Source organism: Carettochelys insculpta, chromosome 5 (assembly GCF_033958435.1).
Source record: "Carettochelys insculpta isolate YL-2023 chromosome 5, ASM3395843v1, whole genome shotgun sequence".
Lineage (NCBI taxonomy): Eukaryota > Metazoa > Chordata > Testudines > Carettochelyidae > Carettochelys > Carettochelys insculpta.
The window spans coordinates 36,999,760-37,013,742 of NC_134141.1; the positions used below are offsets into that span (position 1 = coordinate 36,999,760).

The 13,983-nt window shown below is 42.7% G+C and overlaps 1 protein-coding gene across 32 annotated transcripts in view; it reads left to right on the forward strand.

Moving 5' to 3' along the window:
- ADAMTSL1 (ADAMTS like 1) overlaps window positions 1-13,983 on the forward strand; it is a 627,217-nt gene that overhangs the window by 473,200 nt on the left and 140,034 nt on the right. For all 32 annotated transcript variants that reach the window (XM_074994936.1, XM_074994935.1, XM_074994939.1 and 29 more), the window contains 2 exons: window positions 1,971-2,082; window positions 8,506-8,644. In XM_074994936.1, the coding sequence (XP_074851037.1) occupies window positions 1,971-2,082; window positions 8,506-8,644 (251 nt within the window). The remainder of the gene's footprint in view (window positions 1-1,970; window positions 2,083-8,505; window positions 8,645-13,983) is intronic.

A 13,983-nucleotide genomic window follows, 5' to 3' on the forward strand; every position in this document is an offset into this window, starting at 1 on the left:
CCTGAAGAGATGCTGACAGGTTGCATGGGATGCCTGAATCACCACAGCCTCCACTGTAGATCTGCCCACGCTGAATTGCTCTGACACTGATCAGTAACTCTTGGGCATTGAAAACTTCCACAGAGCAATTGCCACTCACTTCTGAACTATTAAAGCCAGCTCCATTCTTGTATTACTGCACTTCAGGGCAGGCACCAGCACATCACCAAGTTCCATGGAAGTGGACTTGCATGTGTGAAAGTTCTGCAGCCACTGTTCCTCATCCCAGGACTCCAAAACAGTGTGGTCCCACCAATGTGTGCTGGTCTCACGAGTTCAAAACTACTGCTCCACTGTCAACAATGCATTCAGGGCAGCCAGCAGTTGTGAGTTCTAGCGCTGCAGTAGAAGCATTTCCTCTTCAAAACCATCATCATCATAGTCAACTATCATCTCACTTTGTAATTGACACAAACATTTCATGGCAGTCTGTGAATTTGCCATAACGGTGTGTGCAATGACTGCAAGCATTTGAAGGTCTGTGATTGCTGTAGTTAGTTTTCACAAGGTTACTGAGTGCTCTGAATTCTGGGACAGTACTTTGCATCCTGGGCTAGTGACATAGAACACACACAAGCAACCAGGGCTAAGGTTCTGTGAGATAGGTACCCAAAATACGTTGCTCACACAGTCAAACTTGGATAAGGTAATGTGGGACACGAAAACTCGACATGGAGAAACAGAGGATTGAATGGCCAGAAGGTTTGTGCACACAAATTCAAATTCATAATATTGATGTTAAGAAATCAAATTTATTAAAAGTCAAATTTATCTCAATGTAGAGCTAGCCTTAGAATAGGGAGGTTCTCTAGAGGCGCAGCAGCTCCCATGCATCTGCCAGTGTAAGAAGCATCCTTGGGTTGAAGAGGGTAGGATCAAATTTTCCCTGAGCCCTACAATCTCTGGCTGCCGTGTCAAGCCTGAGAGACGGTTGTCAGCCAGGCATAAGGTTGTCACCCCTTCAGGATTGTCCTAATGTCAACAGGAATTAAAGATTAATTTTTAATTAAAAATGTCATGTGACAAAACCTTCAGGACTTCATCCAGCCAAAGTTGGCAGCCATAGCCTGGCACTCTGCCTTATACTCAGGAACCAATCCAATCACATCAACCCCGATCAGAGGAGGAGCACAAAGAATGACTTATGCTATGTCTCATGTCAGTATGTGCACCGTGGCCACAACAAAGTACCTGAGCCTGCAATTAAAAATGTAGTCACATCCTGAGTAAGATCCTAAATGTTTTTTTCAAATTGGAAAGGAAAGGAAAGGAAAGGACTAGTTTATAATTAACAGTGCTACAGTGAAGAGTGAGAGGCTATGAATGCATTACAGACAGAAGGAGATAATCCTAGCTCACCAATGAATTAGCTCTGCTTGGGAGATTTAGTTAGTTGCAGTTGGAGTATTTTGTTTCCATGTAGATGTTAAAGTAGCATTGGTAGTTGTATTTGTTAATTTTATCCACATGTTTCTCTCTGCTGTCTTGCTTTCTAAGCAACTACGGTATCTAACCTTTCATTGTCTTGAAGCCATTCTTCTTAAATATGTAACCTTCATTGGATTGTGGCAGTGTGTTGTTTTAAATCAGTACATTCCAGTGGATTATTTCCTGGTGGTATAAAGTTCTATCCTCTGTGTGATAGCTCTCCATAAAGTTACCTGACAGCAATAACGCTTTTGTTCCTTCATCATTACAGAATACAGGCTGTAAAACACCATGCACCCAACTAATTAACAGTTTGCATGAGTGTGATTTCTGGCAACTGTTCAGTCTGAATGCCATGAGGCAACGTTCTAATTGCACCTCTTGATTTTTTTAATTCCAAAATGCATCAGATGTCCTTCACGTAATGCAAGATCTGTACAGTGAAATGAGTATTTCTCTTACAAACCCTAGCAACTTTACCATCGCCATTACATCTTTTTCAGGTCCGCTATGCTGGTGCTGCTGACAGTGCAGTTCAGTTCATCTTCTATCAGCCCATCATTCACCGATGGAGGGAAACTGATTTCTTTCCTTGTTCAGCAACCTGTGGTGGAGGTAATGTAATACATCACCTTTGTGGGGTGGGGTGAGAGTGAGAGAGAGAAGTTTCACCTACTAGATTAGAACTGCTCAGTTACCGTCAGTGGCTAGTCCATTTTTTAAAAAAAGTGAGCACAAGTACTACTGCACCTAAGAGAGATTTTCCTGTCACTTTAGGGATAGTAACTGATATTTTTTTAGTAGAAAGTCCTAAGTTCTGTCATTTGCTGAAATCTTGAAGTCCATGTGGCCATGGTGGTAATATAGCTATCAAACAATGGCCCAGACCCAGTACTAAAGCTGGTGTGATGCCTAAACATTAATAAATTGTAAATTCGATTGCTTGTCCTCACTTTGCTTAGTTATAAAACATACTCAAGATGCCAAATAACCAATGTAAGCCACGTTTATTGCTCACACTAAGCCAATAATAACACAGTTTAAGGCAGGGGTCTGCAGTCTGCGGCTCCAGAGTCACATGCAGCTCTTTAAGGACTTTTTTGTGGCTCCTAATTGCATAGTAACAAAACAAAACAAGTAAAATCCCTCCTGATAATTTTCAATAAATAGTGAAGGTCTACAAGCCCAGCAATGAGCAACTCATACCTAAATAGCAAACGATATGTGATCTCGAAACCTTGGATAACTGTCCCTTGAATATTTGCACTGCATTGTGGATGTGACCCCGTATCAGTGTTTTGATCATGGTGCTATTGAAGTCTTGATTTTGAAAAGGAAAAGGAAGCTTGTGGCATTCCTGCTGTGAAGGGCAACATGCGTTTTAAGAAAAAAAGCTCTGAAATTAAACATGGAGTAAAATTGGTATAATTCAAGTAGTTTCAGGAGTGAATGTCAGGAAGACAGTGCTACAAAGACACACGTGTAAAGTGTGAGGAAATAGAACATGTAAAAAGTTTGTGAACATCCTGCAGTAAACATGTGTCGCGTTACCAATCATTGTGTGAGTGCTGTTCTTAAAGTAGGGGTTACAAAAAGTATGATTTAACTTTATTAAGGACCGTCTCATATTCACATGCATTGTGGCCCTTGAATTGTTGATTTTTTTTTACCAAATTTAAAAAATATGTCTCCTCTTGCTATTTTGGTTGCCAACCCCTGGCTTAAGGGAAAAGATTCTATATGATACCAGTCTCCAGGAAGCCCTTTTGTGCAGCATTGTTACAGTACAGCGCTGGGTGTTTCCCAAGTAACAAATTTCAGCTGGTGGTAGTTATAATTTAATAAGTTACTCATCTCTTTATATGTCATTAAAATCCAAATTGTCACTTGGTGTCAGTCCACTAACTTGTTCTATTCCGTATCTTCCTTTTGTGTACTAATGTCAACTGTCTGAAGTGGCCTACAACCGTGGCTCACAACCTTAGGGCAGACTGTTGAGAACTAAGGCACGAAACCCAAAGTGGGTTGGTTGTTCTATACTTTAATCCCACCAACTAGTGTTGCCTGTGGGGGAGGGACACAAGGGGTACATCGGCCATGTTGCAGCCCTCCCATGTGACTCCTCCCCTTGCTACCCCTATCTAGGGTGATGGCCTCTCCTCTTCCCATCCCCACCCTTGCTCTGTCTCCTCCCCTGCTGTGGCAGTGCCTTGCCACCTCTCCACCCCTTTCCTAAATTCCCTTTCTTGAGTGACACAGCCTGGGGGACTTCATACTTAATGGTGGCAATGGGAAACTGAGTGACTCAGTTCCAGCCCGCTCTGTTCCCCTGACTTTACGGTGAGTGCAGGGGGTGAGGGGTGATCCTTGCTGCTGGCACCAGACCATCCACTAGTCCCTCAGACCACACGGTGACCCCCAGAGTGTGGGGCAGGGTGGTTGGGTGAACCATCCATAGGATGCAACAGCATCTGCTTGCTGGGTGATGGCCCCTTGCCCCTCCTCCTGCACAGTGTTGGAGGGGCATGTGACCTTTCTTCTCTTCCCCCGCCCCCACGCAAGTGTCACCTCCTCACTAACCAAGTCTCATGTGAACTCTTCAAGAACTCTAATGGTGTAATGAGAAGTCACAGACAGTCCCCTTGGGTACTCAATATCTGTCTTGTCACTCAGGCAAGCTTGGCTTAAAAGATGATCCCTTACGCTAAAAATCATAACAGTTATCAGGCTACTCTCTGTCCCAAAGGACCAATCACTTACCCCAGGTTAATTGAACCTCAGATCTTAGACCAAACACAATGCTTGTTGTCAGTCCCATAATGAACAATCTAAAGAAGCATCAACCAGAAAAATAAATAAGAATTATTTACAAGGTTAAAGCAGGCAAATGTATGCACACAAATGAGTTGGTGATAAGTTCCAAAAAGGAAGAGACGCTACAGTAATATGCAGGCTCTGTATGTCTGTTAGGGCTAATCTAAGCCCCTTGCTTGTGCCTAAAAATATTGTCCTCTCCAAATTCCAAGCAGTTTAATAATGTTTCTTGACAGATTTTTACCCCTTTTCCCAGAGTTCAAGATCAAGGGAGAATGATTTGCCCATGTCTCTAATTCATGGGTGGGGAATGGGGGAGTGATCAACAAAGTCTTTTGTCCACTGATATTCCACAATGTCTTGTCTGATGTCGATAGGCTTTTCTTTGTTGGGCAAAAGAGAACATTTCTTGCAATAAACTCGACTTTCACACTTAATAATGCTTCTCTCCTGAGAGGAGTGGTTAACAGTTTTAGAGCAAACACTTATATGTTATCTTATAACATAGTGATTATGTATGTATACGATTAAATACATATAATATAGATATTGTGAGACAGGTGCATGCAGCAATTTACAAGTATGTCCTAATGTCTAAACACATTCTTAACTTATCTACTTTAACAATTCTAATGTGAGTGAAGTGTGCCATTCAACTAGCCATGATCTTGGGAGTGCAAATATTTTCTTTGCTGTCCCTTCCAGAGCTGTACTGTGTATGCCGCAGAGCTGATAATATTTATCTCTGTGTGCAAAGATTCTTTACAGTTAGTTTATCTTTCCTTTGCAGGGGGCTCTTGAATTTGTACTTGACCATGTTTGTAAGAGAGTTTCATTTGCCTTCCAGTGCTCCCGGTGAAGGTAGAAAATCCCTGTTCTTTGGAAAGGTAATCTCCAGATTTCTGACTCTGGAGAAACTGAAGAAGAGGCCTTGTTGTTTTTGTCTAGAGCGTCTTGGGCCAGGGATCTGGAGATTTGAGACTGTTTTGTGCTGGTTGTTTTTATCAGTGCATAGCTGATCTGTTACGTACTCCTAAAATCAAGCCACAAGGCTTTAATTCAAGAAGTTCTCGCTAACCCACTCCTTTCCAATCCACTCTTTCCCCAATTTGAAGATCAACAATGACAACAGCAAATGTAGGACAAGCAGTCTTGTCAATACATGCGATATTATATAGCAGTGTCATCACGACCTCATGATACAAGTAGAGACATCAGATTGGAAATCTTGCAGTTTTATTACTTTTAGGTGCTTCTTTTACAAAACTAATTTTAAAGGTTCATAGTCACAACTGTTTATAATTAGGTACCAAAAGGTATAAATCCTCACTGGCCAATCTGTCAGTCCCATCTCTACCTTTAATCATACTTTTAACCAGTATGCAAAAACATTTTCATTACAATTTTAGGGGATGTTCTAGGAAAATATGAACAATACAAAGGACCACATCACCATTCACAAGTTATCAATTGTCCTTTTATTGTAAATCTTATTACACATGTGATTGGTTCCCTGTAAGCCGCACATTTAAGCGGCTACCCTGGTGAGAATCAGGTGCCGTCCAGCTGATTAGCAGAGCACCCCCAGCAACCCTGGATGTGCAGCATGTGTTTGGTGGTGGTGGTTTGGTGTGTTTGGTGGTGGTGTACATCCACATGTGCTTTCAAGCATATGACATTTGTTCTGCCTGTGTATGGGAAAAAAAAAATTAGAGGGAACGCTGATTGCCAGTGCCAGTTGTAAGTACATGAATCAAGCTGGAGAGAAACTATAACATGTCCATCCTTATGTTTACATGCTCACATCCCTGAGGGTATCATAGAATTGGGTCGGTCTCTCAATAAGTGCTCATCTGTGGTGGGTCTCTTGATGGGTTCTTTATCCCTTATTCATGCTGGAGAACCCCTTTTATCCTGGGTTGTGCTCACACCCATTACCCTTATGCATAAGTTTTGGGGATTCCCACTTCACACATACTATCTTCTTAGGTCCCCTTATCATTAATCTTTACATCAACAAGTCCCCACGGTAATTTGCAGTCAATGCAGAATTCCCCATCGTTTTACAATCAGGAATCCTGTGATCCTGATAGGTGTGTTGTGGCATATTTTCCTGTCACCCATTAACACATCTTCTCCAATAAACTTGAAACTTTACCATTGCAAGGTAACCCCTAAACCAGTTAGTTATGTCAACTTCTTTCAGACCTAATGCCTCATATAGCTAAGCTAAAGTTTAGCAGGCCTCAGGCCTGTGGGACTTGCTTTACTACCATATCTTACTTATCTACTTAACACACTGTAGCAGTAAGGTTAATTTCCCAGTCTACTGTATCACATAATGTTTTCTTTCTTGGGTTGATTGATACTAATTTGTTGTTATATCCTGCTGTTACTGAATCATACTTCTGGGAGCTGTGTTTTGTGAGTTCTAGTGGATGTTATTCATCATAGTTATTCAGGGTTATTCATAATATTTAGCTGCAATGAAAGGAACCTACAGGCCTTTGTCCTGCATCATTAGCTAAAGCACGGTAGTATGGGTACCTATAAACTTTGGCATAGATAAAAGGCCAACTGGTTGCCTCTCTTGAGTTTAGGGAACTGAACAAAGAGCTGAATATGTTTATCCTACCTCTGGAACAGACCAGTAAGTACAACACAGAATATGGAAGTTGCAAGTAAGACCAAAGTAACCGTTTCAGGAGTGAGATAATGAATATTAATGTGTGGGAATGTGTCATATCATGTTAACCTATAGAATAAGTGTACCTGAAGATTTATTCGGGGGAGGAAATAAGATTTGGGCATGGTAGGTTGGGCCAGGATTTTTCTGTAATTTTAGGTCTTTAAATCATGATTTGATGACTTCAATAACTCAGCCAGAAGATAAGGTCAGTTAGAGGAGTGGCTGGGCGTAGTTCTGTGGCTTGAAATGTGCAGGTCAGACTAGATGATCATGATCGTCCCTCCTGACTTTAGCATCTATGAATCTAATTGACCTCTGATGGATATCCTTTAAATGCCCACTTACACAGGCAGTTTAGGCATAAGCTTTTGAAAACTGGTCTGCCTTGCCTTAATGCAGATCTCACTTGCACTATTCTTACACCAGCAAAAAAGAAAACAATTTTGTACCAGCATGACACCATTAACAGGGAACAGTGTCTTGTGCCTACTCAGGGTACCTGAGTGCCATTCCTGACTCTGTCACACTCACAGCAGGACCATGGGCAAATCATTGAATTGCTCTGTCTGTTCCCTGTCTTTACAAAAATGCACCTATGTTGTTCTTACCTATTTAGACTGCAATTTCTTCAGGGTAGGGATCATTTGTTACTACCATTTTATATATAGCTTGTGGCACTATTGGGTCCCAGGCCCAGCTAGGACTCTGTGGTGCTACCACAATACAAATAATAATACATGTCAGATGCAGATCAGCAGTTTAGTTTTTAATTTTTTTAATACTGTAATGTGAATTAACAAGCATAAGTACTTACCTTTACTGTGTTAACTGAATTACATTGCTCCAATGGGACTGAAGAAAAATAAATTAAATTTAAGTAGCAATATTTCAGTCGTACAGTGGTTCTCAAACTGCGGGTTAGCACCCCAGAGGGGGTTGCAGTCCCATTTGAATGTAGTTGCCAGAGCTTGTGTTACACTTGCTGGGCTCCAGAGAGGAAGCCCCAGTACCCAGGACTGATGCCAAAGCCCAGGGGCTTCAACCATGGATGGCAGGGCTTAGGTTACAGGCCTCCTGCCAAGGGCTGATGTGTTTGGGCTTCAGCTGTTCCCACCTCCTCGCCTCTACACCCTGTGTTGAGAGCTTGGGCAAGCTAAGGCTTCAGTTCCCTCTTCCTGGGGTCATGTCACAATTTTTGTTGTTAGAAGATGGGTGTGGTGCAATGAAGATTGAGATCCCCTGCATTAGTGTGTATACCTTGATCCTATTTAACATTAATGGATAAAATGGGTAACGCGGGGGGACAAATCTCTTTTTTGAATATTGTAGAGAACACCTAATCCTTTTGTAAAGTAAGGTTGGTAAAGGTGGAGTAAAACTGAGTAGCCTGTTTTTACATTGGGGGACATAAGTCATTTTGGATAATGTTTTGCAAAACCAGGATTTATATAGATATATAGAAACAAATAAAATACATACGCAGAGAAAGAAATTCAGCTCAGATGCTCTGCCTTTTGACTCTTTGAATATCACAGGTTACCAGCTGACATCTGCTGAGTGTTACGATCTGAGAAGCAGCCGAGTTGTGGCTGATCAATACTGTCACTACTACCCTGAAAATATCAAGCCAAAACCAAAACTTCAGGAGTGCAACTTGGATCCTTGCCTTGCCAGGTCAGTCAGCTCTGTCATTAGAAAAGACCAGGCTTCACTTCAGTAAAACCAAATAGCCGCTTATTCCTCTTTCTGTTTGTTTATTGACCTATAGGCTATCTTTGCCCATTTCTGTGTGTAGTGGGTAGAGTAAAATGGGTGGTTTTTATTCCATGTACAGTGGAGAGAGCAGTTTTAGAGATGGGTGTTTCTTCCCTCCAGATTACTTTCTGCCTCACAATGTATTGTAACATGTGGGAAAACAAACTACCCATCATAGTTTCCTGTGATAGCCAAATGTAAATGAAATTGTTAAGAAGAGGGTAACAAATCCTGAAGAGGAAACACTGTCATCACTGGTGCATATTACTTCAAAATTTTGCCCTTGAAAAAAGGCTTGCCTGATACAACAGCAGCTTGTAGAACTTGGCCTAATTAACGGGATCCTCTGACCTTTCACCAAAAGCAAACAAACCCTTCCCAGACCCTTGCCAAAAATCCCTTCCCCAAGAACAGGGATGGACCAGCCCACAGACCACCTCAGGCTCAGACCAGCCAGCCATTGCTTTAAGCAGCTTCCTGCTCCATGTAGTTCTCTACTCTGGATACTTGGGAGGAGGGAAGGAGTCATGCACTGCTCCCATCCCCTTGCAAAATCTTTATACTCCCATTGGCCAGTTTCCAGCCAATAACAGGTGAGAGACTTTGCTGGGGATTGGGGACAGTATGCGAAGCCTCCCTACCCCTGTTCCAGTATGTGAAGCAGAGAGCCCCATGAAGTAGGGAGCAGTTTTAAATTGTCTAGAGCTGTATCAGGCAGAGAGCCTGCCTGTAGGTCCTGCAGGGCTGCTGGCTGGCAGCTGCGCAGTAAGTGTCCCAGCCAGAGCCTGCCTTTGGCACCGCAGACCTTCTCTCCCCATAATCATCTGCCCCCTTCTGCCCCTCTAAGTTACATAACACAATCTTTCTGCCCTTCCTTTTGCACCTATACCCTCTCCCAGACCTTGCACCCCAGTCCCCTTCTCCATCTCACAACCCAAACCATGGCACCCCCTCCTGCATCCCAGACCCTGTCCCAGTTTAGACCTGCCTCCTTCACCCAAATTCACTTCTGCACCCCACACTCCCTCCTGCATTCAAATCCCTTATCCCAAGCTCCTGTCTGCACCGCACCTAAATCCCAGACCCTACACCTCCTCCTTTAATATTGTGGAAGAGGGCAGCCCCTGACCACTCTCCAAATCCTTGGAGTGGCCCCACCAAAAACAGTTGCTCACCACTGCCATAGAACTAATTGCAGAAACAGGAAAGCCACGAAATCAGGACATCCATCAGCTTCATAGAGCTCTCCCATCCATTTGAACAGGTAGCCCTTTATGGGCCAGTCGTGTGAGGGACTGAGCACCTTGAACTCAGCCAGAATTGAGGTGCTCAGCACCCTTAATGATGGGGATGTAACTGTTCACGAATCATGTATTACATGTGTGATCAATGTAGCCTTGGAGTCTGGTCCTGAAATTTCTTTGCTGTCCCAGGCCACACAGTAGCAGACTTAAAAGTAGCTATCCTACAGCAAAGAAATTTCAGGACCAGACTCCAACGAGAAATTTCTGAGCTACAATTCATCTGCAAATTCAACGCCCTCAGCTCAGGCTTAAACAAAGACTGCGAATGGCTGGCTAAATACAGAAGCAGCTTCTCCTCCCTTGGTGTTCACACCTCCAGATCAACTGCTGGTAGTAAGCCTCACCCTTGCTGACTGAACTAACCTTGTTATCCCCACCCTTGCTCTAGCTTATTTATACCTGGCCCTGCAGATTTCCAAGACCAGCATCTGATGAAGTGAGTCTGTGCTCACCAAAGCTCATGCTCAAAACTTTTCTGTTAGTCTATAAGGTGCCACAGGACCCTTCGTTGCTGTTACAGATCCAGACTAACACAGCTACCCCTCCGATACTTGACGGTCTTAATTAGGGACTATATTCAATTAGGTGTGCATTAATGGCAAAGAGAAGTGAGCTGGGAGGCAGTAGCACTGCAATCTCTCATCATTCCTTTGGTGATTCTTACAGATACAGGAATAGATTGCAATGATCAAAGCTTCAGTACATGACAAAGCATCCTTTTGAAAAAAAAATGAAAGGATACAAAATACCATAATATTGATGAATGGAGCCAAATTGAGAATAGGTAATGGCACAGACTTCTGGAGAAGATTAGGCCAGTCTAAAGATTGGCCATCTTTAGCAAACATTGCAAAACATTCGGTTTGACAAAGCCTTTCCACTGAAACAAGAAGGAAAGTTACTAGTAACACACTCTTCTACTTGCCTTCTTTCTCCCCAGTCAAACAAAAAGTAACCCCTCAAATTAACAAACAAATCAGAAAATCAAGCCAAAGAAATTGTTCCAAGTAGAGGTTTGAAAGGGAGAAGCAAAGATTCCATGAAGTTCACTATGGACTTTGCTACAGCTGTTGATTTTACACAGGAGATACTTAGTGCAGTAATGAGCAGCAGTGTAAAACCTTAATAGATTAGATAAAGTAGACAGACTGAAATAGCTGGATCTGTCATCCCTCCCACCCCACACTGAGTCAATGTTCTTCTCCCCTCGATACGAGGGGTAACTTTTTTGTGTGGGTTATGCCGAATGTGTTTTTTCATTGAAACAATTACAATCTTCCTAGAATCATAGAAGGTTAGGCTTTGAAGAGACTTCAGGTCATCTAGTCCCAACCCCCTGCTCAAAGCAGGACCAACCCAACTAAATCATTGCAGCCAGGGCTTTGTCAAGTTTAGCTTTAAACATCTCTGAGGATGGACATTCCACCACCTTCCTAGGCAACTCAGTCTAGTGCTTCGCCACTGTCCAACTGAAGTAGGGTTTTTTTTTCTAATGTCCAGTTCAGACCTCCCACACTACAAATTGAGACAGTTGTTTCTTGTTCTGTCATCTGCCATGACTAGGAATAGTGTGGCTCCATCCCCTGTGAAGCCCCCCTTCAGGTAGTTGAAGTGTGCTACATTATCCCCCACTTCTCTTCCGCAGACTAAGTCAGTCCAGTTCCCTCAGCCTCTCCCGTATGTTATGTGCCCAAGGCCCCTAATCATTTTTGTTTCCCTCCACTGAACTTTCTCGAGTTTGACCTCATCCTTTCTCTAGTGGGGGGCTCAAAACTCAACACAATACCCCAGATGTGACTTGATCAGTGCTGAATAGAGGGGAATGATCACTTCCCATGATCTGCTGGCAATACTCCTATTAATGCAGCCCAATATGCTGCTGTTCATGCGTACTGTCCCAGAAGCTGCAGCTTTGGGGCATTGAGATCACGTCACAAAAAAAAAAAAGGTTGGACTTCATTAGGCCACGTGGAGAACCCTTAATAGATGCTACTGATCATGCTCAATGTGATGCTTGCTTTCCTTATGCCCAGCTAAGCTCTCCCTCCTCAATGAGGGCGGCATCCCTGCCAAGTTCGAAACATCAGTGGCTTTTGTGGTAGCCTTTCCAAACCTTTTTTTTTAATTCTGTGTTTTAATTTATTTCAAATTAAGATTAGAATGGCTGTTACAATAAGAAACCTTTATTTTTTTTATTCCCCCAAAACAGAAAAATAACTTTTATTTGATATTTTTAGGTGTGATTCCTCCTCCCCCCCCGCCCCCCCCCAAAAAAAAAGAAAAGAAATTTCCCGGGAAGCAAAGACAAACTGTGATCCACTGTTAGGTCTAAAATATTTCAGAGAGTGTCACTGTGGCAAAGGTGTCATTAAGGAAAATAATGGAAATCAATTTTAAAATCTCAGCCACTGTCAGTATATATACACTTTGAGTTAGAGATGAGATTCCCAACTCAAGGAACCCTGTTCAGGCCAGCTCTCATAGAGCTAGTGCACCAAAGCAAAAAATACATTTGAGGCTTCAGAAGTGGTGGGAGGAGTTCACAGCCCTAAATAGGTAGCTAGTGTCTCCGATGAACATATATACATGTTGGCTAGTGCCTCCTGCAATTTGCACCACTGTGGCTATGCTTCGTTTTTTTAGCATGTTAGCTTTATTCAAGTTTGTTTGGTTATGTCTGCTTGAGCTGGGAATCACATCAGTAGCTCCAAGTGTAACTATACCTAGCATGCATGAGCAGTGTCCACAATAATGAGGTAATATTACTTTGGAATTGATTTTAATAAAACTGTTCCCACAGCTGGTTTTTGTTGTTGAGGGGTTTTTTTCTGGATCACACATGCTATTCAACCCCTGGCTTTTTATTTTTAATAAATTTGAAATTGCTCATGAACAAATGTTAAGCCAGGTGTCTGCAGGGTATATGGGAAGAAAGAGAGAGAAAAAGGTAATTTTGGGGCAGGTATCAGGAACTAATTTTTGTTTTGTCCAAGACATGTGACTAGGCTGAGCTGTTGACATAAAGACCCTGAGGGGCAGGAGAGTCATTTAGAAACAAAGCTATACCGTCCTAATGTACAGGGAGTGCCAGAAAGTATTCAGCTTAGTGCAACTGCCTCCACCGAATGCCAAGCTACAGACATTCTCAACCATGAGTTTCTGGAGAACATAGTGAATCAGGAACCCAGACTCAGAATCAAGGACAGTCTCTGATAAGAAGGTGTTAAGGTTTAGAAAGCTGTAGCAAGTCAGTATGGTCCTGTGGAGACCCAGGATCTCTAGTTTCTTATCTCTAGTAGAGATTCACTACATGAGTGGCTCAAACATTTAATCACTGTTTAAGTTTCCCAAGCTGTAAAACTGGAATAATAATTCTTCCCAATCTCTCACGCTTGCTGCAAGACTTAATTCATTTATGATGCTCATATGCTGTGGTGATGAGTGCCACAGAAAAGCTGATAAGTGGTTTTGAAAAAAAATGAATAGGTTTCACTGTAGTGTAGTTTACATCTGAGTTCAGACTGAGAGGAAGAACTACATTTTTTTCTCATAATTGTTTTCCAAAGTTCCTGCAATTTACAGTGGGAATAGTGTACAAACTTTTACTTCTAGCTTGGTGATTCATGTTTGCAGTAAGTAGGACCATTTTGGGCAGTATCAGTGGCAGAGGGGCCCAGGACTGAATGGACATGGAAATGAATCACTATCTCTTCCTTAGAGGTTGTTCCTCCCTCTCAGACTTGAGGAGCAGCGAGGCATGTTAACAGTTAATCAGTTACCCAATAAGTCTCACCGCAAATGGATGAGGCTTACTGGTTATGGTTAACTGGTGGGGGCTGAAGCAGGCCCCCTCCCCATTGTGGACAGGAGGTACTCCAGCATGGCAGAGTGAGGGGACCGTGGGCAAGGGGGCACTCCAGAACGGCCGGAGCAGCTCCCATCCACAGTGCCCCT